The sequence below is a fragment of the Asterias amurensis genome, chromosome 14 (assembly GCF_032118995.1).
Source record: "Asterias amurensis chromosome 14, ASM3211899v1".
NCBI lineage: Eukaryota > Metazoa > Echinodermata > Asteroidea > Forcipulatida > Asteriidae > Asterias > Asterias amurensis.
This window is the reverse complement of record NC_092661.1, coordinates 14,243,778-14,268,693: the sequence shown is the minus strand read 5'-3', so window position 1 is coordinate 14,268,693 and position 24,916 is coordinate 14,243,778. Positions and strand designations below refer to the sequence as shown.

General features: G+C 38.3%; 1 protein-coding gene and 1 long non-coding RNA gene across 3 annotated transcripts; one reads left to right on the top strand and one right to left on the bottom strand.

Moving 5' to 3' along the window:
* Positions 1-9,139: 9,139 nt before the first annotated feature.
* Positions 9,140-18,412, bottom strand: LOC139947554 (high-affinity lysophosphatidic acid receptor-like). Of its 2 annotated transcripts, none has more exons than XM_071945496.1 (2): positions 18,303-18,412; positions 9,140-13,788 (listed from the first exon to the last, which is right to left on the bottom strand). In XM_071945496.1, exon 2 carries the CDS (start codon positions 12,982-12,984, stop codon positions 11,809-11,811), a length of 1,176 nt encoding a protein of 391 aa, XP_071801597.1. In that variant the 5' UTR covers positions 12,985-13,788; positions 18,303-18,412; the 3' UTR covers positions 9,140-11,808. The 2 variants fall into 2 exon arrangements, with proteins under 2 accessions (XP_071801597.1, XP_071801598.1); XM_071945497.1 differs by lacking the exon at positions 18,303-18,412 and adding an exon at positions 17,980-18,110.
* Positions 18,413-19,023: 611 nt separating this feature from the next.
* Positions 19,024-23,179, top strand: LOC139947597 (uncharacterized). The gene is made up of 2 exons (XR_011787373.1): positions 19,024-19,134; positions 20,959-23,179. It is a non-coding gene; the product is annotated as an uncharacterized lncRNA (long non-coding RNA).
* The last annotated feature ends 1,737 nt before the right edge of the window (positions 23,180-24,916 follow it).

Genomic DNA, 24,916 nt, shown 5'->3' with positions numbered 1-24,916 from the left:
CAGTTGATTTGTTCTCAGATGGAATCTTGATAGACCTGTTACTTCGTGTAAACTGCAACGTTATTGATGCAGTCTGGCCTTAAGTTTATTGAACGATTTGGATCATACCATGACGTGAGGGGTTTTTCATTTCAATTAAACATCTTTTAAGCATAGCAATAAAGTGAGTAACACTCTAATCAGCATCACACGTGGCGAAATACAGAATAAACCCAAATATTCAACTTGTATAATGAATGCAGATCGTCCAAAAAACTTAATCTGAAATGGCGTTTGTAACACCTTTTTGATCCCCCCTCTGCTCCAATGATGTGCGCATCGCCGCTACCCTTGCAGTAAAAATTAGCACTGTGTTATTTTTATGTCTTATCTATTTTTTTTTTAACTATGTAACGACTCTGTAATGTGACCTTCGGGTGACGAAGATTGTCATTTTAATATTTCAAATTCAAATTTTGTAGGTGTACATAAGTATAAAATTTCCAACACGCTAGAAGCGCGATTATAACCACTTACTGGTGTGAAGGCCGAGTCACACTGCAGCGATAACTAAAACGATAACGATCACGACGCTAGGAGAACGCATTCTATTGGTTGAATTGCTCTACGCAGAAAACGCACACGTTCATTCAACCAATAGAATGCGTTCTCTTGGGGTCGCGATCGTTATCGTTTTCGTTATCGCTGCAGTGTGACTCAGCCTTAAAGACAGTGGACACTATTTGGTAATTGTCAAAGACCAGTCTTCTCACTTGGTGTATCTCAACATATGCATAAAATAACAAACCTGTGAAAATTTGAGCTCGATTGGTAGTCGGAGTTGCGAGATAATAATGAAAGAAAAATAACACTTGTTACACGAAGTTGTGTGCTTTTAGATGGTTGATTTCGAGACCTCAAGTTCTAAACTTGAGGTCTCGAAATCAAATTCGTGGAAAATTACCTCTTTCTCGAAAACTATGTTACATCAGAGGGAGCCGTTTCTCACAATGTTTTGTACCATCAACCTCTCCCCATTACTGGTCACCAAGTAAGGTTTTATGCTAATAATTATTTTGAGTAGTTACCAATAGTGTCCACTGCCTTTCAGTGTTTATTAAGCAGATTATGGACTAATACTATAAAAGCTGTAATGAAGACCATATCGATCTTAACAAATGCATTAACCTCCAAGGGTAAATGGGCCTTTGCTTAATCAATCGTTACTCGAGTTATAATACAACAGTGAAAGTAACTTTTGCTAAATTTTTAACTGATAAAATTATAATTTCCATGGCAATAAAATGCATTGAAAGCAAACACATCGATACTGGACTTTCTTTGCAAAATATCCACTTTATAGTATACATGGATGAGGATGTACCGTCTTTTATTCATTCAGACTTTGTTCTAGTATTCAACTACACGTTCAATAATGCCCCCCTCCCCCAACTACATTCTAGATGCCCTACTGGGGTGTAATCTTAGGCCAATTATGAGAAGGGACATTTTGATTATTGTCCTCACCCTTCAAAAAGTGGTGTCATCCGTTTCCCCCAGGATTGATGATGATGGCGGGATAAAGGGTTTGGTTTTACACAGTACAATACTTAAGCTTCAATATAAAGGTGGTCAAATACACGGGGACATTTGATTTTGTGTCCCCACCCTTCAAAAGTTGGAGGGGGTACCAGTCCTGTCCCTCCCCTGATTGACGCCCATGGCCCGACGTAATTTATTTCCTAGTAAAGTAATCAGTGGCATATTCACAGGTTCACATAGACAGTTGAAAATATACAAACTGTTACTACTAATAGACAAATTGACCCGACAACCAATAATTCAACACTTTTTAATTTCACTTTGTAAACTGCAACACATCAACGGTGATGCAGATTAATTCGTGATGGAGATGGTCCATATGCATTTATGTCATGATCGAGACTTGAAGAAGGAGGTTTCATAAAATCACCCTAAAGAGCAATCATAAATAGCTTAGATGAATCATCACCCTCTCTATCTGTCTTATGTTAAAATCTTAAAAGCTCAGTTCCTTGACTAGTATTCATAAACTTAAAATAATGCAACAGTTGTGTTTTTCCACTATTACTCTCTTGCCAATTCGATGACCTACATAAGCCTAAATTTCCACAGGTTTGTTATTTTTAGCATAATTATCTTGGGCTGCGTGCAAATACTGGCCTTTGCAAGTACCAAAAACGTGCCCAGGGCCCAATTTCATAGAGCTGCTATAAGCACGAAAATTTGCTTAGCATGAAATTTCTTTCTTGATAACTACAGGATTACCAACCAAATGTCCATGTGATTTTCAGGATAAGCAAACAACAGCTGATTACTAGTCACAAGCAATTATGCAACAAACAGAAATTTTGTTGGTAATCCTGTTTTTTATCAAGAAAGAAATTTCATGCTAAGCAAATTTTTGTGCTTAGCAGCTCTATGAAGTTGTGCCCTGTGCCTAAGCTCGCATAAAATGTTTGCACTGGTCATATTATATAATCGAAACTATCCCGAAGCATAATGTATCTAGGGGGCACAGCAACATTTAAATCGTCACAGAAAACAAAATGGCAGATGAACCGTGTTTGCATGTCCCGCCAAAATACGTTGACAAAAGCCAGGCATACACACTTATTCTCAAATGACGATTGAGGTTAGTAATGACAACTTGGTCAGCGTTGAAAACACACGCTACCCCAGTCGGTTTGACTGTGCTTCGTTTTTAAAGTGTTGAGGGCACCAAGGCATTTTCTCCTACGAGGAAGCTGTAAATTCCGGCTTGAATGTGTATCATGTTTCATGTCCCCTCAGGGCCACCGTCATATGTTTTGATACTAACGTCTCGCAGTGTCACTGAAACGCCAAACATTATCCTGATGGGAATTGACGTCAGACATATCAGATAACTTAACCAAACAAATGAATCTATAGTGATGTGTTGTATCACGGTATGGACAATAAGGGAGTTCTGCTGCCCCCCCCCCCACCCGCCCCCTCCCTCCTCCCGCACCCACTCGACACTGCCCCAGATACGTGACGCCACATTAATTGACCATCTTTTGTAAGAGTTCAGAAAACTATACAATAAAAACACGTTTCACCATAGCTGTTTATGACCGTTATTGTAGTTGTCATTATAGCTATGCCAACCAGCTCTGCCAGCCAGATCTGCCCGCATTAAAAAACAACAAATTAATCACAGGGTCGAGGACTTCTAATACATCAACAAATTTCTAAATATTAAAGGGAAGGTACACGTTTGGTAGTTACTCAAAACAAATATTAACTTAAAAACTGACTTGTTAAGGAGCATTGGAGAGCTCCTCATAGTATAAAACATTGTGGGAAACGACTCCCTCTGAAGTAACATAGTTTTTGAGAAAGAGGCAATTTCTCACTAAAATAATAAAAGACTTCTATATAGCTAAAAGTATTTCATTTCTATCTGAAAGCACACAAATTCGTCCGACAAGGGTGTTTTTTCTTTCATCATTTTCTCGCAACTTCGATGACCGATTGAGCCCAAATTTCCACAGGCTTGTTATTTTATACTTATGATGGGATACACCCAAGTGAGAACACTGGTCTTTGACCAGTTACCAAATGTGTACAGTGCCGTTAATGACTTGACTGATTTTGTTTATGTTTTATTTGTGTGCTTCGGGCGGGTGACGCCATGGGGGTCCTAAATTATTCTCCTCAATTGCTGATTATCAAGCTGCTGTTTCATAAAATTTCTTTTGTTTCCTAATGGATAGACAATAAAAATATGAATGAGTTGTTGCAAACTGCTTACCAACCAAATGGACCCAAGTATACAAATTAGTTAGTGGACTTATGTTTTGATCATAGCAGAGTCTTTCTCGAAGGTTGAACAGAAAGAAAGAGAGAGAGAGAGAGGGGGCATTTTGTTATTTGGTTTAAAGACACTGGACACTATTGGTAGTTGAAACCAGTCTTCTCATGCACTTGCTGTATCTTAACAGATGCATAAAATAAAAAACCGGTGAAAACTTGAGCGCAACCGGTCATCGAAGTTGCGAGATACATTAAAAAGAAAAAACACCCTTGTCACACGAAGTTATGTGCTTTCAGATGCTTGATTTCGAGGTCTCAAGTTCTAAATCTGAGGTCTCGAAATCAAATTCGTGGAAAATTACTTCTTTCTCGAAAAATACTCCACTTCAGAGGGAGCCGTTTCTCACAATGTTTTATACTATCAACCTCTCCCCATTACTCGTGACCAGGTACGGTTTAATGCTAATTTTGAGTAATTACCAATAGTGTCCCCTGCCTTTAAAGGGACACGATGCCTTGGATTGTGCGAAAGCGTTTGTTTTCAAACAAATTACGGTGTTTTAAGAGTAGAAGATGTTTTAAAAGTAGAATACAATGATCCATATACAAATTCCCTCAAAATTTTGAGGTTTCCTTTTTACTTTGAAAATTAACATGTTCCACCATTTGCTTGAACCGAACCAAATGTTTAACTCCACCATCTTTTATTTCATAATAAACACATTACATGTATAAGTTGTAGCGTTCAAAGCCCAGTCCATATCTCTAAGCTAAAGGGAAAAAGTTACAACCAGGGCCCAATTTCATAGAGCTGCTAAGCACAAAAATTTGCTTAGCATGAATTTCTTCCTTGATAAAAACATGATTTCCAACCGAATTTCCACATGATTTTCAGGATAAGCAAACAACAGCTGAATACCAGTAACAAGAAATATTCAACAAAATGGAAATTTTGTTGGTAATCCTGTTTTTATCAAGTAAGAAATTTCATGCTAAGCAAATTTGTGTGCTTAGCAGCTTCATGAAACTGGGCCCTGTTCAAGAGAGCTTCTAGATTTAAATGAACTTTGTTTACTTAAGGCAGTCCTACAGGCTCCAGCTGGTTTTCTTTCCTTCATTTCTGAAACTGATTTGCTTATTGAGATGTATCTTTTCATGTTTTTTTTACCGATGTGCATTTTTGTCTGCCCGAGAAATTTAATAATATAATTATTTACAAATATAATCAAGAAAGATTTCAAATATCATTTAAAAGGAAGGTACATGTTTGGTAATTGTCAAAGACCAGTGTTCTCACTTACGGTGTATCCCATCATAAGCATAAAATAACAAGCCTGTGAACATTTGGGATCAATATTGGTCATCGAAGTTGCGAGAAAATGACGACAGAAAAAACACCCTTGTTGGCAAGTTTGTGTGCTTTCAGATAAGAATAAAAGACTTCTAGCTAGAAGTCTTTTATTATTTTATTTTAGTGAGAAATTACCTCTTTCTCAAAAACTACGTTACTTCAGAGGGAGTCGTTTCCCACAATGTTTTAAACTATCAACAGCTCTCCAATGCTTGTTACCGAGTCAGTTTTTAAGTTAATATTAATAATATTGTTTTGAGTAATTACCAAACGTGTACCTTCCCTTTAAACTCTGGGTGAAAGGCACTTTCAAAATCAATTGACAAACAGCAAAAAGTTATAGTGTGAAAGTTCTTATGACTTTATTTGTACCAGAAAACATGGAGGCGGCCTTGGTTACTGATATACGAAAACAATATGTTATAACTACCTTATGGATTATTGCACAAAACATTTGGTAAAACACCGCTGTACTAATTTGTACACATAAAACAAACTTACAATATTGATCATTGTACAGTACACCACCATAGAGCAAGGAACACCACACATCACAACTTGTTATCTAATTACATCAATATTCAGGTAACGAGTTATTGTAAAACAAACTGTTCCCAATTTCATAAAGCTGCCGAGCAGAAAATACTGCCTGCTATTTTCTTAGCAGAAATTGGCATTAAGCTGCAATGAGCGATGAACACTGTAAACTACATGTAGAATTAAACGCCGAATCAACAATCAACTTGTACCATGGGTCAACTCATACCCAAGATCGAGCAATGCTTACCAGGATAAGGTACCACTTACCAGCCAAAATACTATTCCACAAGTACGATCTGCAACTGGTATCCTGTTCATTTAAAGGCAGTGGACACTATTGGTAAATACTCAAAATAATTATAAGCATAAAACCTTACTTGGTAACGAGTAATGGGGAGAGGTTGATAGTGTAAAACGGCTCCCTCTGAAGTAACATAGTTTCCGAGAAAGAAGTAATTTTCAACGAATTTGATTTCGAGACCTCAGAATTAGATTTTGAGGTTTCGAAATCAATGATCTGAAAGCACACAACTTCGTGTGAAAAGGGTGTTTTTTTCTTTCATTATTATCTCGCAACTTCGACAACCAATTGCTGAGCTCAAATTTTCACAGGTTTGTTATTTTATGCATAAAAATGTTGAGATACACCAAGTGAGAAGACTGGTCTTTGACAATAACCAATAGTGTCCAGTGTCTTTAAAGGGGGTCACTCGGGTAACTTCTAACAACGTTTGCTCATCCTGTGCTCTTTTGGGTCATATAACTTGTGGAGTAATAACCAAAAGTACACCCTGCTTTTAAAGAAAAATTCAAAACCAAGTTGTTGCACAACAAAGAAGCACCACTGTGAACACTCTATAACATAACAAAAACTTCAATGACAAACTTCAATGACAAATTCCATACAATCCATAAATACATGTACATGTAGTAAGTAGATTTACTGACAAGACCTGCTAATAAGTTAAAATTATTGCCTAACATCTTTCTGCTTAGCAGAAACACTGGAAACCACAGCGCCCGATTTCATAGAGAAGCATGAAAAGCACCTAAGCATAGTAGTAAAATTATGCTTACCTGAATAAGGTGACTAGCCAAACTACCATGTCATTATGTACAATTTGTGACTTGCATCCAGCTCAGTTCTGCTAAGCAGACATGTGTTTTTGGGGCCCTGTGCTGGATACATGTTCTACTCATCACAAATGGTTCATGTCTGTGACTATGCTTTGGCAGGTAACCTTAAAGGCACTGTACACGTTTGGTAATTGTCAAAGACCAGTGTTTCTTACTTGGTGTATCCCATCATAAGCATAAAATAACAAGCCTGTAAGAATTTGGGCTCCATTAGTCAACGAAGTTGCGAGAAAGTGATGAAAGAAAAAAAAAAAAAAACACTTGTTGGACGAATTTGTGTGCTTTCAGATAGGAATAAAAGACTTCTTCTAGAGAAGTCTTTTAATATTTTAGTGAGAATTAACCTCTTTCTCAAAAGCTATGTTACTTCAGACGGAGTAGTTGTTTTATACTATCAACAGCTCTCCAATGCTCGTTACCAAGTCAGTTTTTATAAGTTAATATGTGTTTTGAGTAATTACCAAACGTGTACCTTCCCTTTAAAGTAGTAAGCATAATTTTGTCATGATAAGCTTTAAACTGTTTACACTTAAGGACCTCTATGAAGCTACATGTAGAACATTCTCTATGATGTAGACCCTGAATCCCAAATTATCAAATTCCCTGCTAGCCGTTGAAGTACGCTTAATGGAGTTCCCTGCTTCTGTAAGCTACAATTAGAGCCATTAAAGGATTTGGGTACTTTTTCAAAATGTCCATAGATTTACATTAAACTTACAGGGTTTGAAGATAATGATAGTGGAAAGCTTCAAATCTTACATACTAAGGTGCTGTAGTTTTTGAGAAATGAGTAAAACAATGTCATGAAAATACGTTTGTAAATGGTTAAAATAATTTTCATTGTTTTACTCATTTCCCCAAAACTACAGCACCTCAGCACGTAGTATTTTCAGGGAAGCTTTCTACTATCATTATCTTCAAACTGTGTAAGTTTAGTGTAAATCTGTGGACATTGTGTTTGTTGTCCTACAAAAGTTACATAGACCCTTTAAATTGGGCCCCAGAGACAACATCATTGACAAATTTGTATCTTTCTGCCGAATCGGGAGAGTTGGCAGCCGTCAGTGTTGTAGTTAAGACCTCAAAGTCAGAGACCAAGGGGGGAGACCTCTCCATCTGAGACCGAGGGTGAGACCAGGGCAAACAGGATTACCAAACAAATTTCCACATGGTTTTCAGGATAAGCAAACAGCTGAATACCTGTAACAAGGAATATGCAACAAATGGAAATCTGGTCGGTAATCCTGTTATTTTCAAGGAAGAAATTTCATGGTAAGCAAATTTTTGTGCTTAGCAGCTCGATGAACTTGGGCCCAGGTGGGGCATTGACCTACAATACTGGCAGCTGTGCACTGTATTCAGCTGAAACATTTACCCGGATGGCTTATAATGATGTAGTTATGATATTGCGTTCCTTTCTTTGATAATCTAGCCTATAAATCAGCATTACATAAACAACAACCTAGTAAGGCCTATAAATCACCATTACACAAAAACCAATTTCACATTACCTTCAACCAGGATGTAAAGCTGCACTATATATTATAATACTTGCTTTAAAGGCAGTGGACACTATTGGTAATTACTCAAAATAATTATTAGCATAAAACCTTACTTGGTAGCGAGTTATGGGGAGAGGTTGGTAGTATAAAACATTGTGAGAAACGGCTCCCTCTGAAGTGGAGTAGTTTTCGAGAAAGAAGTAATTTTCCATGCATTTGATTTCGAGACCTCAAGTTTAGAATTTGAGGTCTCGAAATCAACCATCTAAACGCACACAACTTCGTGTGACAAGGGTGTTTTTTCTTTCATAGTTATCTCGCAACTCCGATGACCAATCTAGCTCAAATTTTCACAGGTTTGTTATTTTATGCATATGTTGAGGTACACCAAGTGAGAAGACTGGTCTTTGACAATTACCAGTAGTGTCCATTGGCTTTAAAGACAGTGGACACTATTGGTAATTGTCAAAGACTAGTCTTCACAGTTGGTGTATCTCAACATGCATAAAACAACAAACCTGTGAAAATTTGAGCTCAATCAGTCGTTGAAGTTGTGAAATAAAAATGAAAGAAAAAACACCATTGTCACACGAAGTTGTGTGCTTTCCAATGCTTGATTTCGAAACCTCAAATTCTAAACTTGAAGTCACGAAATCAAATTCGTGGAAAATTACTTCTTTCTCGAACTCTACGTCACTTTAGAGGGAGCTGTTTCTCAATATTTTATACTATCAACCTCTCCCAATTACTCGTAATCAAGAAAGGTTTTATATGATGATAATTATTTTGAGTAATTACCAATAGTGTCCACTGCCTTTAAAAAAAAACCCAATAATACTGTACTATGCAATACTAACAAGGCTGGCAATGGTTTTTCTTAGACACAGTTGACTTGACCTGTAAATTATTCTGGCATTTGGTTCTTTCTTTAAGTGATGATATAATTTTTTCCCAGTGGAAAAAAAAAACTTGAAGCTGCGTGGGTGAATTACAGTTAGTTTGTTTTACATGTCTTCGGCCGAGTTGAATGCACCTGAAACATATTAAAGGTACAGACACTTCATGGTAATTGTCAAAGACCAGTATTCTCACTTGGTGTATCATGTCACTTTGTGGTAACATAAAAAAATGTATGCATCAAATAACAAACTGGTGAAAATTTGGGCTCAATTGGTCATCGAAGTTGCACGAGAATAACAAAAGAATAACACGTCCTTGTTTCATTGCTTTGTGTGCTTTCAGATGCATACTAAAAGGCTTCAGCTGAAGTCTTTTATCATTCGAGTGAGAAATTACCTCTTTCTTAAAAACTACATACATGTACTGTAGTACGCTACCGTTTCTCACAATGTTTTATACTATCAACAGCTCTCCATTGCTCGTTACCAAATAGCTTTTATGCTGAAAATTATTTGAGTAATTACAAATAGTGTCCAGCCCCTTTAAAGCTAATGTAACCAAACTGATAACAATATTTTAATGACACTATTCATTCTAAACAAATTGATTTAAAATGCAATTACACAGACAATATTAAACATGTAGAGTTGAAGAAAAAAATCAAATTCAAAGGGTTGCTTTGACAACATTGGATTTAAGTACAAATTAATTGGCTAGTTTTCAATGATTAAAAACTAAACAAACTTCATAATGTTTGTTTGCACAATATTTTGTTTCATGCTCAACCATGGGGCAATGTACACGGATGTAGTTTTCTATAATACTGTATGCAACTCTGAGCCTCATAGATACATGTAAATATTCTTGAAACTAAAAAGAAACGAACTAGAGGGGCACACTGCCTAAAATCTTTCTTCCTTTAAGAATTACCCCTTGCCCTTTTTAAAGATTTCTTTAAAGCACCAAAATACCTGTTATTAGATAAAAAAATGCACCTGGAAAAATATCAGGGAACATGTATGGTCTGCCATTTTGTGGAGTCAACTAATTGGTTCCTCAAATGCGCGCAAGTGCTGTCAGCAGTGGCTCCATATTTTGGTAAAGTAGGGAAATTTGTTCAAGATTTGTTTAAAATGACATTTTACACTGTATTGAGGTGCGTTTATAGACTTATAATTTTGTTCCTTACTTTTATAAGACATGATATGTTGACCTTGGAAAAAGTAATCAACTTTATTGAGTACAAGGGCTGACCTCCAGTTTAAGCTGAAAATTAACTTTTCAGGCCAATTTAAATTTTTACAGAGTTTTCTGAAGATGAGTGCATGTCACAAAACTGCATCTTGCAGTGAGTCCTTTTTAAGATCTGTACAGATCCCAATTTCATAAAAACCTGTTAGCACAAAATCTTACTAAGCACAGACAAATACTGCGTAGCAAAACAGGTTGACAGAATGACAGCCAATATTCCATTAAGTTTACATTGTTGTGACTGATTCCCCAATCATTTTTTTGCTTTGCCACTAAATTTGGTAAGCAGTATTTTCTACTATAAACGGCTTTATGAAATTGGGCTCATGTAATGTCAGACCTTAGACATTGAACTACAAAATTTCCTAGTTTTTGTTATAGTTTCCTAAAATTACAAAAATTGGGCACTATTAGGACAATAAGTTTTCATGAACAGCCAAGTTTGATTTGCAATTTTTAACATTGAAGTACATGTTGTGTTTACATAGCGCAGGAACAGTGCCAAAAATTACAAGTTTGTACAGATGTACTCCATTTTTAGAGTTTTCACAAACAGGCAATTTCGTTGGTTTGTACCAATGCGCTGCACACAGATCTCAATAATGCGCAGTTTTCACAAAAAGGCAGGACTTTGTATTTTTGGTTTTAATTTAAAATTTTTACTAATTAATTAAACTTTGATGAAAATAACATCAAATGTGCATGATTTAAGATCCACTTTCATGGTTGTTAAAACGTTATAAAGTTTAACGGTCTACGAAACAATGATTAAAAAAATTGTTTAACTTCAATAATTGTGATTTCCTCCAAACAAGATTGGCTGTGGGGCTTATAAAGCCTCTTCGTGAAAAAGATATACAAACAACATATTGTACAGTTGTACAATGCAAATGGCTGCACATTTTTAGGATGCGTGTGCAGTTATCACAAACAAGCCTCATTTATGCAATTTGCTTTCCAAAATGGCTGACCATGCTTGAGTTGACAGTAAATGGCTGCACATTTTTAGGATGCGTGTGCAGTTATCACAAACAAGCCTCATTTATGCAATTTGCTTTCCAAAATGGCTGACCATGCTTGAGCTGACAGTGTAGCCATGCAAGCTGTACGAGCAAGGGATTCATACATTAAACAAATGATTCAAGATTCCACAACGAATTCAACTAATACACCAAACTACACATAAGCTGCTTGACATCAATTCTACACACATTCCATAAATATAAATATTAAGAATTTTAAAATATGACAAAAATAAATAATTATGACCTGTGAACGTTTTCCGTTATAATGATATTAATAAATAGATAATAAATATTTTAACAGCTGTCATACTGACGATTGTTCATTGCACTCATACATTGCACTGGGGCGAATCCTTCTGCGCGTGCGCCCGGGCAGCTTGGGCAGAAGGCGAAAAGTCTTGGGAGCCAACTCCCGGCAAGCCTCGCGAAATTTTTTGATGCGCCAGCAGTAGATGATCGGGTTGAAGGCTGAGTTGAGATAGGTCAGCCACACGATCACGGCCTCGGCAAAAGGGTTCATCCTGTGGGATTCCGAGAAGAGTTCGACGTACATGCCGATGGCGGAGGGCGCCCAACACATAATGAAGACGATGAATAATAGAAGGATAGTGGTGAAGGCACGGGTTTTAAAACTCATGTCCATGTTGACGCGAGACGGGCGAGGCAGAGTCGTCAGGCCAAGCTTGTTTGCCTGGCTGATGCTTAGAGACTCCGGGTGGTTCTGCACACGTAGGGAGTTGCGGCGCACCGTGTTTAGTATGAATAAATACGAGAAGGACATGGCGGCACACGGAATGTAGAAAATGGCTAGGTAGAGACAGACGATGTAGGCTTTGTCGGCAGGGTTGATGGGCGTCTGGACTCGACACTGCGCCTGGCCGGGCGAGTACCCAAGGTGGGACCATCCCACAACGGGCGGGAGGGCCACCAGGAAGCTGCTCAGCCAGGAAACACCGATGACAATCTTGGCTCGGTGGGGGTTCAGCTTGTCTTTCCGACGCACGATGATGAAGTACCTGTCAACCGAAATCGTGGCCAGAATGAAAGTTGCTTCCATGACAAAAAAGATATACAGAAAGGCTGTAATCTCGCACATGACTTGCCCTAGGATCCACGCCCCTTGGAGTAAGGTGATCAGGGCGAAGGGCATGCAGAATAGCGCCACCATGATGTCAGCGAAGGCCAGGTTGGCGAGGAGCAGGTTGATCGCGGACCGCATCGCCGGCTTCTGGTACACAATCAGACACACGATGCTGTTTCCCAGAATGCTGATAAAGATCATGCAGACCATGAGGATTGTCAGCGGGATGACTGCGCCAAGCGACATTGGTAGTGACACCGGTAGAGACACCGTGCTTTCAGGCTCCTCGGAGCTCGTGCTGGTTTGATTTATTATGATGCACGTGGAACCGATCAAGCTGCTGCCACCAGGGTCGTCGCTACTGCTTGCTGTACTCGTGGCATCCATTGGGAATGTCATCGCCACATCGCCACAGGAAAAAACAATGCAAGCATTGTTGTTAATAAATAACTTGTTGCCGAGACCTTAACAAGTAGATGTGATGGCAACCATGTTCGGGGATCCTGAGTGTATCTGGACATCAGACAGGTTACGTACCCAACTCCAGTAACAGCAGCAAGACTGTAGTTCTGTACCGCCCTGCATAACATCACACTGGCATACAGAACCTCGGCAGGAATTGCACTCATCAATTGGCACAACACACGGGAAACTTTCTAATTAACATCTTAATGTTTTACATTGGCACAAGGTCACAGGTGAGTATTTCGATTGCAGCTTTGCCCTTTTTATAAAGAGCACACTTTTTGATAGGTCATCAAACTGTACAAAAATACGAACCACTTGTTATTTCTCATGTAGTGAGCAATGATGGCTTCCTAGCTAGAAGTAGAAGCATTCATGTTTGGTTTGAACACACATGACAGCCTCCAAATCACGCCTTGTGCTGATTGCGTCTCCTACAGCTGATCTACGCTAACCATTTCCTCCATGGATTACCAAATAAATCATCTCCTACCCCTCCATGTCTGCCCCGATGCTCTGTCTGTGTATACATCATGAGGAGGCCCGGCGGCGTGACAAATTAGTCTTTCACTGGGACGGCATCGGGTGTTGTGTTACTGATGACGCTCATGTTTTATGTCAGTGAAGTCCGTAGCATGGTGTTGATACCCTGTGCATCGTTCCACTTGTTGACTCACTTTCTACACTTAATGTACAATGTATGCTGCACTGATAAAGGGATTCAGTGTAGATGTGCACCTGTGTAAAAATTAAGAAGTAAATTAATACCTTAATTTTCGGTTTGTGCTGTAAAAAGTTAAATTTTATAATTGTTTTGTGTGTGATGGCCAAAATTACAAATATATCTACAATAGCATCTCTACAAAAAGGTTTTATAAAATTTCAAATACATGTTGTCCCTAATGATTGAATGGAGTCTTTCACCTGACGTTATCATCAGAAAAATCTTGTTGAATGCGCCATACTGGTGGGCAATTTCACTGTGCGTTTTCATATATAACTCTATGCATAGAGTATGCTGTGCGTTATGCAGCGAAGTGCGCATTTTAGGCCACCAACTGCCCACCAACATGGTGAGCGTGGCATCAGTTGCCGCGTGTGACACGCGTGCAAGGGGTCAATATGGCACACTACATAAAACATTTCTGGAACCTACTAGACTGGCTATCATGATCTCCTCACTCAGCTTGCATTTTAAATTTTATCTAATGACAAAATCTAAAACTACAACTATACTGTCGTAACCTTTTTTTTACACAACTAGTTTCAGATTTTGTAATAAATATCTGATTTGTAAGCAATTGATGTGTTAATTTTGTTGAATTTGTTTTTAATTCTGGGACAAAGATGCTCATTTCGGTAAACAGTATTGTCCAAGGCCCACACTTTGTGTATCACAACTTCTATATCAAATAACAAACCTGTAAAAATTTAGGCTCAATCGGTCATCGGAGTCGGGAGAAAATAACGGGAAACCCACCCTTGTATCCGCGTGTTTCGCCGTGGTCAGGACATGTGTTTAAAATAAATCCGTAATTCTCGATATCGAGAATTGATACTGTTTTACTGTTTTCTCAAAAATTAAAGCATTTCATGGAATAATATTTCAAGAGAAGTCTTTCACCATTACCTTCTGTAAACCCTGTAAGTTATTTGTAAATCTGTGAACTTTTATTTTTTTCAGTACCGAAAGGGTCCAATGGCTTTAAACTTTTATAAATAGAAAATTGATGCGTGACGCAGTTGAGCAAACATAGACTGTAATAAAAGGCTTCCGGGTTGCAATTGCATCATCTGGCAATTATCACTGCTCCCTGCGTATCAAAACCAAGCGTTACATATTAGGTTTTGTGATCAGAGGTGAGCACAAAAAAATCTTCATTTTATTTTGCAGTTTTATTGTCGGGTGTATTTCAATTTTTTTGTTTTACTTTCATATTATCACTATTATGACATCCCCACAACACATTACATTGACGGAAACAAAATCTCATCCACAAAAAACATCCATGGTTGGGCCCATGATTGTCCTGGAAATGCTCGTAAGACTTGCACTGTCTACATTGTATAACATGTACCCTGTTTTAACCCGAGATTAGATGGGTTAGAGATTTGTTATAAATGTTTTTCCCACTTTCATGAGAATCATTGGAAAAATTTGGGAATTGCAGAAAGCCTTGGCTTGGAGTCCCTCTATAATTAAACAATGTACTCGGCCGCGTCAGGTCATTTTGCTACATGTACTGAGGAGCAGTTGTACAATAGTTAAAATGTGTCTTGCTCAAGAACACAAGTGCCAGATCTGAGCTTTGAATCCATATTGTGATGACCCAGCCACAAGGGCCCAATTTTAGTGGCTTCTTATATATAGTGCTCAGGTCCATCACGCAGCACTTGACGCTCATGCTGCTTCAACACTATTACCCATGGTCACTGGGCCTTAAATCATTCATAAACCATCTCAGCTCCCTGGGGAGTATACAGCCTGCAGCCTTTGCTGCCAATGTAGCGGCACTAAGCTAATCAATCACAAGAACCATTTCTGGCCTCGCAGGTACCCATTTACCCCTGGGTGGAGAGAAGCAAGTGTCTTGCTAAGGGACACAGGTGTCACGACCGGGACTTGAACCCACACTGCTGAACAGAAACACAAGAACTGGAGTTACATGTAGGTGTTCTCTTATCCTCTTGGCCACGACACGCCCACAAATTGTCTGCCTACTTGTCTGCCTACAGTCATCATTCTCCGCTCACTGAGCCAAAACAAATTTCTGCGACAGCTATTTTTAAACAAAGAATGCAGGACTACGTGTTGCAGTACACGTACATATGTAGTACCCATACATCTTTCAGCATGAATTTTACTATAGCGCCTGCAGCAAACATTATGCCGCAATGCGTCTTGGGAATTAAAAACTAGTCGTGACTAGTGTCAAAGTCGCGACTATTTTAGGCACGACCAGTCGAGTAGTACATTTCACTAGTCGCCCAGGCCTAACATGTTTACATATTTCAGTGTGCACTGTATGTGAACAGCAAGCAAAGTACAATTTAAATTGACCTCCCCTTGTACATGAACATGACATGTATTTACTAACAACCTTTCTTTGCATCCCCACGTCTTTTTTTTTAAAGTGATTTTAAAGCAATGTTAATGTACTATTTATTTTCAAAACTATCCTATTTTCTTCTCTCCATTTATGGATGAGGAAAACAGTCACCTCTCCTCATATATACAAACCTCTCACAAAGTCGCATATAATATATAAATCTAAGCCTTACATGTACGTTGATGTGCGGAGTGCTGCCAATTATTAAATTTTAATTATCACCATAATAAAAGAGTATCACTAAATTATTATTTATTATTCATGATCGTATACATTTTTTATTATAATTTTTTGTATTCATGTCATTATTAATGGCTGTATTCTCAATCAAATTGCAACCATTGTCTCCATCACAGGCACTGGCATAACTCATGTACTATACTGTTACTAGGTCCGTTCCGCCCACTAGTCATGGACTCATGACTCATGTTAACAGTAATGCTCCATGCCAGTACCACTAGACTAGAGAAACAGTTGCCGGAGATTACATTTTTTTTTCAAGGCTTGCAAAATAAATGGGCATTGCACAATGTTTCGGAAATACTGACATGACTGAACTGTCAATAATTTGATAATCGATAGTATGATATATACATGTATGATTATTATGATGATGCAGTACTATCAATAATTAGGGAATAACAGTGCGAGTACCCGGTCTTCACTGCGTGGTAATGACCGGGTTGGTGGCTGGCGCTGTTAACGGACCGAGCCGTTAAAAAAATACCTTTTTTTTAGCGAATTAAACGGCTAAAATTGTCCAAATTTTGTGACTTTTCTCTCGGCGATACTTCCAGACAAGTTCAGGGGCCATATTTGAGCTTTTGATGGTTCCCATCTCTTTCGTGCGTTAATCACTAACTAATCTTTAAGACCAGTGACTCTTTTATTAAATAATGATCTGTTCAGCGCCTTCACTGGGGTCAAAGGAGGCAAATGATTGGACGATAGCTGTTCCTTGTGCATTAAAACGCGCGCATGAACTCAGCGTCCATGTAGCATGTCGCTGTAAACAAGACCATATATGGACAAATGAGTTAATAAGCGCGCACCTGTTACATGCGCGCACTCAAAATTGATACATTTTCAGCGCGTACTAACATGGATATAAATAAGCATGCGATACAGTGCAACGCGCAAGGTTTACACAATGTATGCTGATTTAGGGGCCACTTATTAGCTATTTTCCAAAGCCGGTCTTTATACTGACTGTTAACACTCCCCCGCGTGACCGGGTTTTGACCAATCAGACTTGAAACCGCCCAAGGTGTTTATTAAAGCATGGAGGTAGGATCCTACCTCCATGATTAAAGGGATGCTGCAGTGAATTCAAATAAAACAGTTAATTTTGCTGTCATTTATTTCTGATATATGTATTGAACCTCAATCAAATGTGTTTTGTTTTTTTCCCGACATATCTCACTTGAGTAACTAGCGAATAAGTCATGCCCCCCCTTTTGTGGATTGTTACCGCCCCCTACCATCGACGTCACGTCGGGGATTCAAACATATCGTCGGCAAAAAGAGTCTGGTCCCTAACTACACGCTCGGGTTCCCGACATGACGTCACGTTTATGCCCCTTTTAGGGGCGGGGTGGGTTCCCCTAATCTCTTGAATACCAATTTTAAAATACTTGCGCATTTAATAAAAAATATTAAAAAATATTTTAGCCTTAGGTTTAAAAAGTCATGTTTAATCGTTTAAATTATTTAAAAAAACACTGCAGCCACCCTTTAATCATGTTTCTAACATGTCTAATTCTAACAACAATTAGTATTTTAATTTAGATCAATACATTCAATCAAATGATTTATTTACCTCTCAGTCAGACTCAGTCTCTCATTTCATATGCTCTTCAGTACAGAGCAGACTTAACATTTACCACGAGATGCATGTATTGCACCGAAATGCTCCAAATGACGATACTTCTCCGCAGTGTCGACTGTCAGTTACGTCTGGTCAGCAGTGGTCTGTCTGATGGTGGTCAGTCTGCAGTCAGTGTCAATTCATGTTTCTGCTGATTCTGGCTGGACAGTCGGTTGCGTTTTATACAACCACCTTACAATTAAACCCTCTGATATTGTGATAAACAAACTTGTTAATTCTAGCCTGGCAAAATGCATTACATCATATATACTTACAACATGTCGGCATCGAAATTCGTATGCATGTATTACGGTAACCTCTTTATCGACGAAGCAGAGAATGTAAATTAGTGACAGTACCTCTTCTTTCTTTCGTCGGAAAAAATTGCAAAAACATGATTGGAAAGGTCCGCCGTTGGTGGCGCTGTAACACCAAAATATTGGAGGCTGTGGGTGGGGCTTGGAGGAGGGGGTGTGGTATCGTTTTTAGAGTAAGTATGAGTGTTGTAAAACAAAATAATTATGTTTGTGAGTGCGGCTTTAATAGAAAACTTAATAATTGGTAATAATATTAGGGAACTTCAGTTGTCGGCGTTTGGCAGAAGCGACACATTTTTAACTTGGAAACTTGGTGCAGCACCTCACTTCTTCCTTCCAGGATCATTGGCCTTTGTTGTTTTCCGTTTTGTAATGTTAAAGCCCATTTTTTATTTTTCTGATAGATATTGATGAATTGCATGATTTTTTGGTCTGTCACTCTTCAGGGACCAGAGAAGATGGAAATAAAAAAATCTTGTACACGAAAAGATAATCTAAAAACAATCAATTGGTGCAAGATATGTGAACAGATTTCCTACGGTACATGTACGAGTAGGATTCTACTCTACTCTACTCACTACATAACTGGTACTCTTCACGTCGCTGTGTTAAGCCAATGCAAAAATAACTGAGTACCAGCATACACCATACTATACATAATGTACATTACATGTATGTACACACTGCATGCTCTCGTCCGTCCGTCAAGCGTCGTCGTCCACAGCTAGTTTTGACGCGGATTTGGTGATTTATGATGCCGATCCGAAACATTGATGGACATCTTTTCTCGGTAAGAAGTTGATTTTGTGCACGGTGGTCTTAACTGGTCACTCTCAAACTGTTAAGTGATCAACGTCAATTATTTTAGGATTATATCAGATACTTAATTAAGACTTCCATTAAACATTATTATCAAATAACATGTTCATCCATGGAGCAATAAACTATTTATTGCTCCATGGTTCATCCTACTTCTAAATCCTAGCCCCATTTATGATAATATCGATATGCCACAAACATGGCCCAATACAGTGGATTTTTGGACCGATTTATTGGGCTAGGTCATCCCTTAGTGTTATTCTTATTCTTTGTTTGGCCATTAAACAATAACAATATACAAACAGACAGTATGTAAAATAAATAATATAAAAACAAAAACTAAAAGTAAATACAAAGTTTCAAACAAAGCAAGACAAACAGTCTGACAGTACGGCACAGGAAATTACAAAACAACCCTAATGTGATGGCCAGCCCCCGATTTCACGAAACTCATCGCAAGTAGCGGCGCATCGCAGGGTTTGCGAAGCGTCGCAGACCTAAGACACGTCGAGGCTGCGACGAGTTCCATAATCCATTTCACCAAACACGTCGTAAGTGCGACGAGTCGCAATACAAACTATTTTCAACCTTTTAGACAAGGATGAACTGCTAAAGTTCTGCGGCTGTTTTATGTTATGTACATGTACAGCTTGGTCATGAAACAGTCGTGTATTATAGTTCATTCAATTTCAAGATGGCAGACACTCAACCTAGTGTTTAGGTTTGGGTTGTTTTGGTTGGTTTATAATTATTAATTGGTTGAGTTGTTTAAGTTTGTTTGTACTTTGTTATGCGTGTGTTTGTTTTCTTTAACCTGTCCTTTTTTTTTGGGGGGGGGGGAAGGTAAATTTCCATTTGTTGTCTAGTGTCTTCCCGATTGGTTCACAGAAGTTACGTGTGGTTATTGTTATGTCCTTTCATGCATTTTTTACGTAAACAAATGAAACATAGCATTCTTACGACGACCCTATGGGTCGTCATAACTTACAACGTGTTCTTCCTCATTGTCAAAGAACTTATGATGTATCCAATGCATCGTAACTTTGATGAAACAACTGGCAACTTGATGAAACAACTTACGATGTGTAACCGGTCGCAACTTGAACTTGCGACGCGTCGCAGCGCGTGGTGAAATCGGGGGCAGGATCAACAAAAGTATAATTAAACACTCTGTAGCGCGAACTCCTGTTAATCCACTCACATAGGGAGGCAAACTCACTATATTATATACTCTCTTTGGAAAATAAAAACAATTAAAAGTAAATATAAATAATCTGTATACACAAAGCACAACTTGAAACAACAAAACCAAAAACAAACACCAGAAATTAGACAAGCAAATAAATAAATAAATAACCAAATTGTTAATTAAAAAATGTAAACAAAAAGTAACAATAAGTAAATGAATAAATAGTTGGAAAGGTACATGTAACAAGTAGTATAGCAACAAATAAATCAAAATATGGATGGATAAACAAAAAATAGGTCAATAAATAAACAGACAAATCGATAAAATAACAATGCAAGCAACGAAAAGTTAATCAAACTAACTCCTTTTCCAACATACATACCTTTACATCAATAAAAGGATGATTAAATATGAATGAAACAACCGATCAATTAATAAACAAATAATCAATAAACCAGAAATTAGATAAGCAAATAAATAGTTAGATTAATAAATAACAAAAATATTGATATTTTATTTCTGAGTTACATGCACTCATCCGTCTATCTATCCACTCATTCATTCATTCATTCGACCATATTTTTCCTTTATTATATCCAACTGCAGGTATAAATGTAGAAATCAACCTTCAAGCAGTACTGGACTACCATGAAATAATGCAACTAATCCTCCGCCCCACTAGCCTTTTGTCAAGGCCTTCGTGGCTTAGAAACTAGTTTGGTAGAGCCGTGATTCGAAGCGCCTGGAAGGGGATTTTTGCAGGCTGGTCTAACCTTGGTCTAACCTTCCAGTCATTTTGAATGCGGATCTATGAAGCAATGAAGGCTACAGTCCCCCTGGTGGTACACAAGAGTATCAGACCAGTTGTCAGTAAAAGTTCTCATGCACTGAACACTTAAAGGCACTGGACACCTTTGGTAACCAGTCTTCTCACTTGGTGTATGTCAACATAATGCACACAAAAACAAACCTGTGAAAATTTGAACTCAATCGGTCGTTGAAGTTGCGAGAGTATAATGGAGGAAAAAACACCCTTGTTGCTCAAGTTATGTGCTTTCAGATGCAAAATTCGAGCTTGAAGTCAATCAAATATTTGAGTGAGAAATTTTTGTTCTTCTCACAAAAAAATACGTTATTTCAGAGGGAGCCATTTCTCACAATGTTTTATACTATCAACAGCTCACCGTTACCTGTTACCAAGTAAATTACCAATAGTGTTCAGTGTCTTTAATAAGGGAATAAAAGGGTAGCGACAGGTTGTTACGTGTGATCGGCTTGGGCGAGGGTCTTGAGCGCATGGCAATGACCCTGCAAGGTTTAAACGGACATTTAAGAATGAGTCACTACTTTTTTATTCGGAATCATAAATGCCCTTTTGTTTTAAACATTACAAAAATACAATTACATGTACAGACACTTTGACCGTTTAAAATTTGAGTTTTGAAATATTTTTTTCAAAACCTTTGTGGAGAGTCTGTTGTGCGTGGGTTGTGTGTACACGCGCAAGCTTAGAAATAGATTACGTGCGCGCACTTAGAAGTAGATTAAGGGTTGTTTCTAATAGCTTGTATGAATTCCATTTTGCGTGATAATCTTGTGCAGAGGCCAGCCAGTTACAAGCACTGGTCATTATCAACCATTTAAACACCCCCACGTGACGCGCTCTCCACCAATAGGAGTAGAGAAACTGTCTGGGGTATTTATGAATGCTTTTTAAATCTCTATTCCATACAATGCTTTTCATAGTGTCATTGTGTTATTAACATCTCAAAATCTTTTTATGCCTCTCTAGTAGAAAGTAATTAGTGAAAGAAACCTGCATTATGTGACATTCAAGAGATGTGTCCTGTAACCCTGCAGTGAACATGTGAATTAAACATGGCAGGAGATTTAAGTTTGTAGCAAGTAATGGTCTTTTGCCATTGTTCAACAGTGGCTGTCAATCTTTAGCTTCCATGGAATTGCAACAAAATGTTGTTAAACACACTTGCTTGGCAAACAAATTACTTCTCACAAACTGTTGTTTAAAATGTTCAATACATTTTCACACAAAAACGGTTTTTGGGATACATAACTTTGAGTGAGCAATGAATGCTCACCCACAATAGGACCTTGGTCAGACAATTTCCTCACAAGAAAAAGGTTTAAATTCAAAACAATTTCAAAGTTGGAAGCACTTTCTATTATTATGACAGATTTCTGTTAAATGCATAGAGCTATATATATTGATGTGACTAGAGTGCTAACACCCCATTATACACGCAATAAAGTTTTGAAGCCGTGTGGGCGCATCAAATGTTCATGTACAAACGAATACAAAAAGCTTGATATTTAGTCCGGCAAGTGTACGGCTATTTGCATGATAGTGCATTTGTTATTTTCTATGTGTCATCGAACCAAAAGGTGCAGCAAATGTAAACGCACAATCTGCTGATGAGCGTCCAAACTGCGAGCGTCATTTGCGTCATGTTTAAAAGGCATGTATACTATTTTAAGTTTTCGTAGCGCAGACAGATGTAATGGGCAGTTGCGTAGGAAAGCACACACGGCGAATTAAAAAAAAAAAGCGTCAATGTGAATTAAATTCGTGTCATAGTCATGCAACACATCAAACATGTTTGTTCCCAGGGTGGCTTCAAAACACAGAGCAAGTTAGCGCTATATTAATGTAGATTATTATTATTATTATTATTCAATATGTATAGCTCTATGGTTAAACGCAACCTTAAAATTTGTTTTTTATGTGATTATTTGACATTAATATGTGGAACTCAGTTTTGTAATTGCGATGGATTTTTTCAATAAACCTGTTTTATATTAAATTGAATTAATTTTGTCAACTTTAATTTGCATTGCATTGATTAAGGTTCTTCCTCTTTAATGGTTTATTCTGGCCCTATGCTTTAGCATTGAGTAGGATTCTGGCCCTATGCTTTAGCATTGAGTAGGATTCTGGCCCATGCTTTAGCATTGAGTAGGATTCTGGCCCTATGCTTTAGCACTGTGTAGGATTCTGTCCCTATGCTTTAGCACTGTGTAGGATTCTGTCCCTGTGCTTTAGCATTGAGTAGGATTCTGGCCCTATGCTTTAGCATTGAGTAGGATTCTGGCCCTATGCTTTAGCACTGTGTAGGATTCTGGCCCTATGCTTTAGCATTAAGTAGGATTCTGGCCCTATGCTTTAGCATTGAGTAGGATTCTGGCCCTATGCTTTAGCACTGTGTATGATTCTGTCCCTATGCTTTAGCACTGTGTAGGATTCTGGCCCTATGCTTTAGCATTGAGTGGGATTCTGGCCCTATGCTTTAGCATTGAGTAGGATTCTGGCCCTATGCTTTAGCATTGAGTAGGATTCTGGCCCTATGCTTTAGCATTGAGTAGGATTCTGGCCCTATGCTTTAGCACTGTGTAGGATTCTGTCCTTATGCTTTAGCACTGTGTAGGATTCTGTCCCTATGCTTTAGCATTGAGTAGGATTCTGGCCCTGTGCTTTAGCATTGAGTAGGATTCTGTCCCTATGCTTTAGCACTGTGTAGGATTCTTCCCCTATGCTTTAGCACTGTGTAGATTCTGTCCCTATGCTTGAGCATTGAGTAGCATTCTCTGACACTCGTCATAAAAACTCATAAAAACTCATGCTATTCTGCAAACACGTTGGTTTCAGCAATCATTGGTTTTGTACAGTACTAAATGGAGTAGAGCAGAAAGCACAGAGGTCAATGAGTAGAGTAGAATCCTACTTCGCCTGTGTGGTAAAATTTTTGTTAACATATCTTGCAGGGGTTTAGAATAATCCTTCAATGGGGAACATTTGCATAGCGGCAATATATATTAAGTAAATTGAATTCGGGCTTTCTTTCCCTCTAAAAAGAAATCCTTGAATGTGGAACATTTGCATAGCGGCAATAACCATTAAGTAAATGGGATTCGGGCTTTCTTTTCTTTTAAAAAATAATCCTTGAATAGGGAACATTTGCATAATAGGGAATATAGAGGAACGGTGGGAAGTAGTGAGAAGAAGATGGGAGTCTGGATGACTGGGTGCGCGGATGCGCGGATGCGAAGTGGGTAGGCCAGTCCGTTGTGGCTGACTGGGCATCCACGCATGCAGCCTTGGATGCGTTGACGTACAGTGGAGTGGCCCTGGATTCTATAATTGTACCAAACTGGATGACATAAATCAACTCTATAAAACTTACTTAACAAATAACAATTGAAAATATGAAAAAAATATTATTTATTAAGCTACATTCATCATTAATAGATTCTAAAAATTTGACGAAATTCCATCGAGGTTTAAATATTATGAGGATGTGAAGGGTAGTGGGGTCTGTTCTTGCAGTCGGCGTGCCTGTTGACTATACGCTGTATTGTGTTCACGGAAATCGATGAGACCCAAACGTTTTAGTTGGGACTAGGTGAAGTTTAGCAATAACACGGGACATGGTCAATATTTCCTTCGGATACTTATTGGTGTGTACCAATGAACGCCAAACCTTTGAGAATAAGGCCGTGTCCGAAAGGACGACTTCGGCTACAGCTACGTCTAGATCAGCGCGTCTAT

Coding starts and splice junctions, on each gene's coding strand:
- LOC139947554 (XM_071945496.1), bottom strand. CDS start 12,984: ATGACATTCCCAATGGATGCCACGAGTACAGCAAGCAGTAGCGACGAC.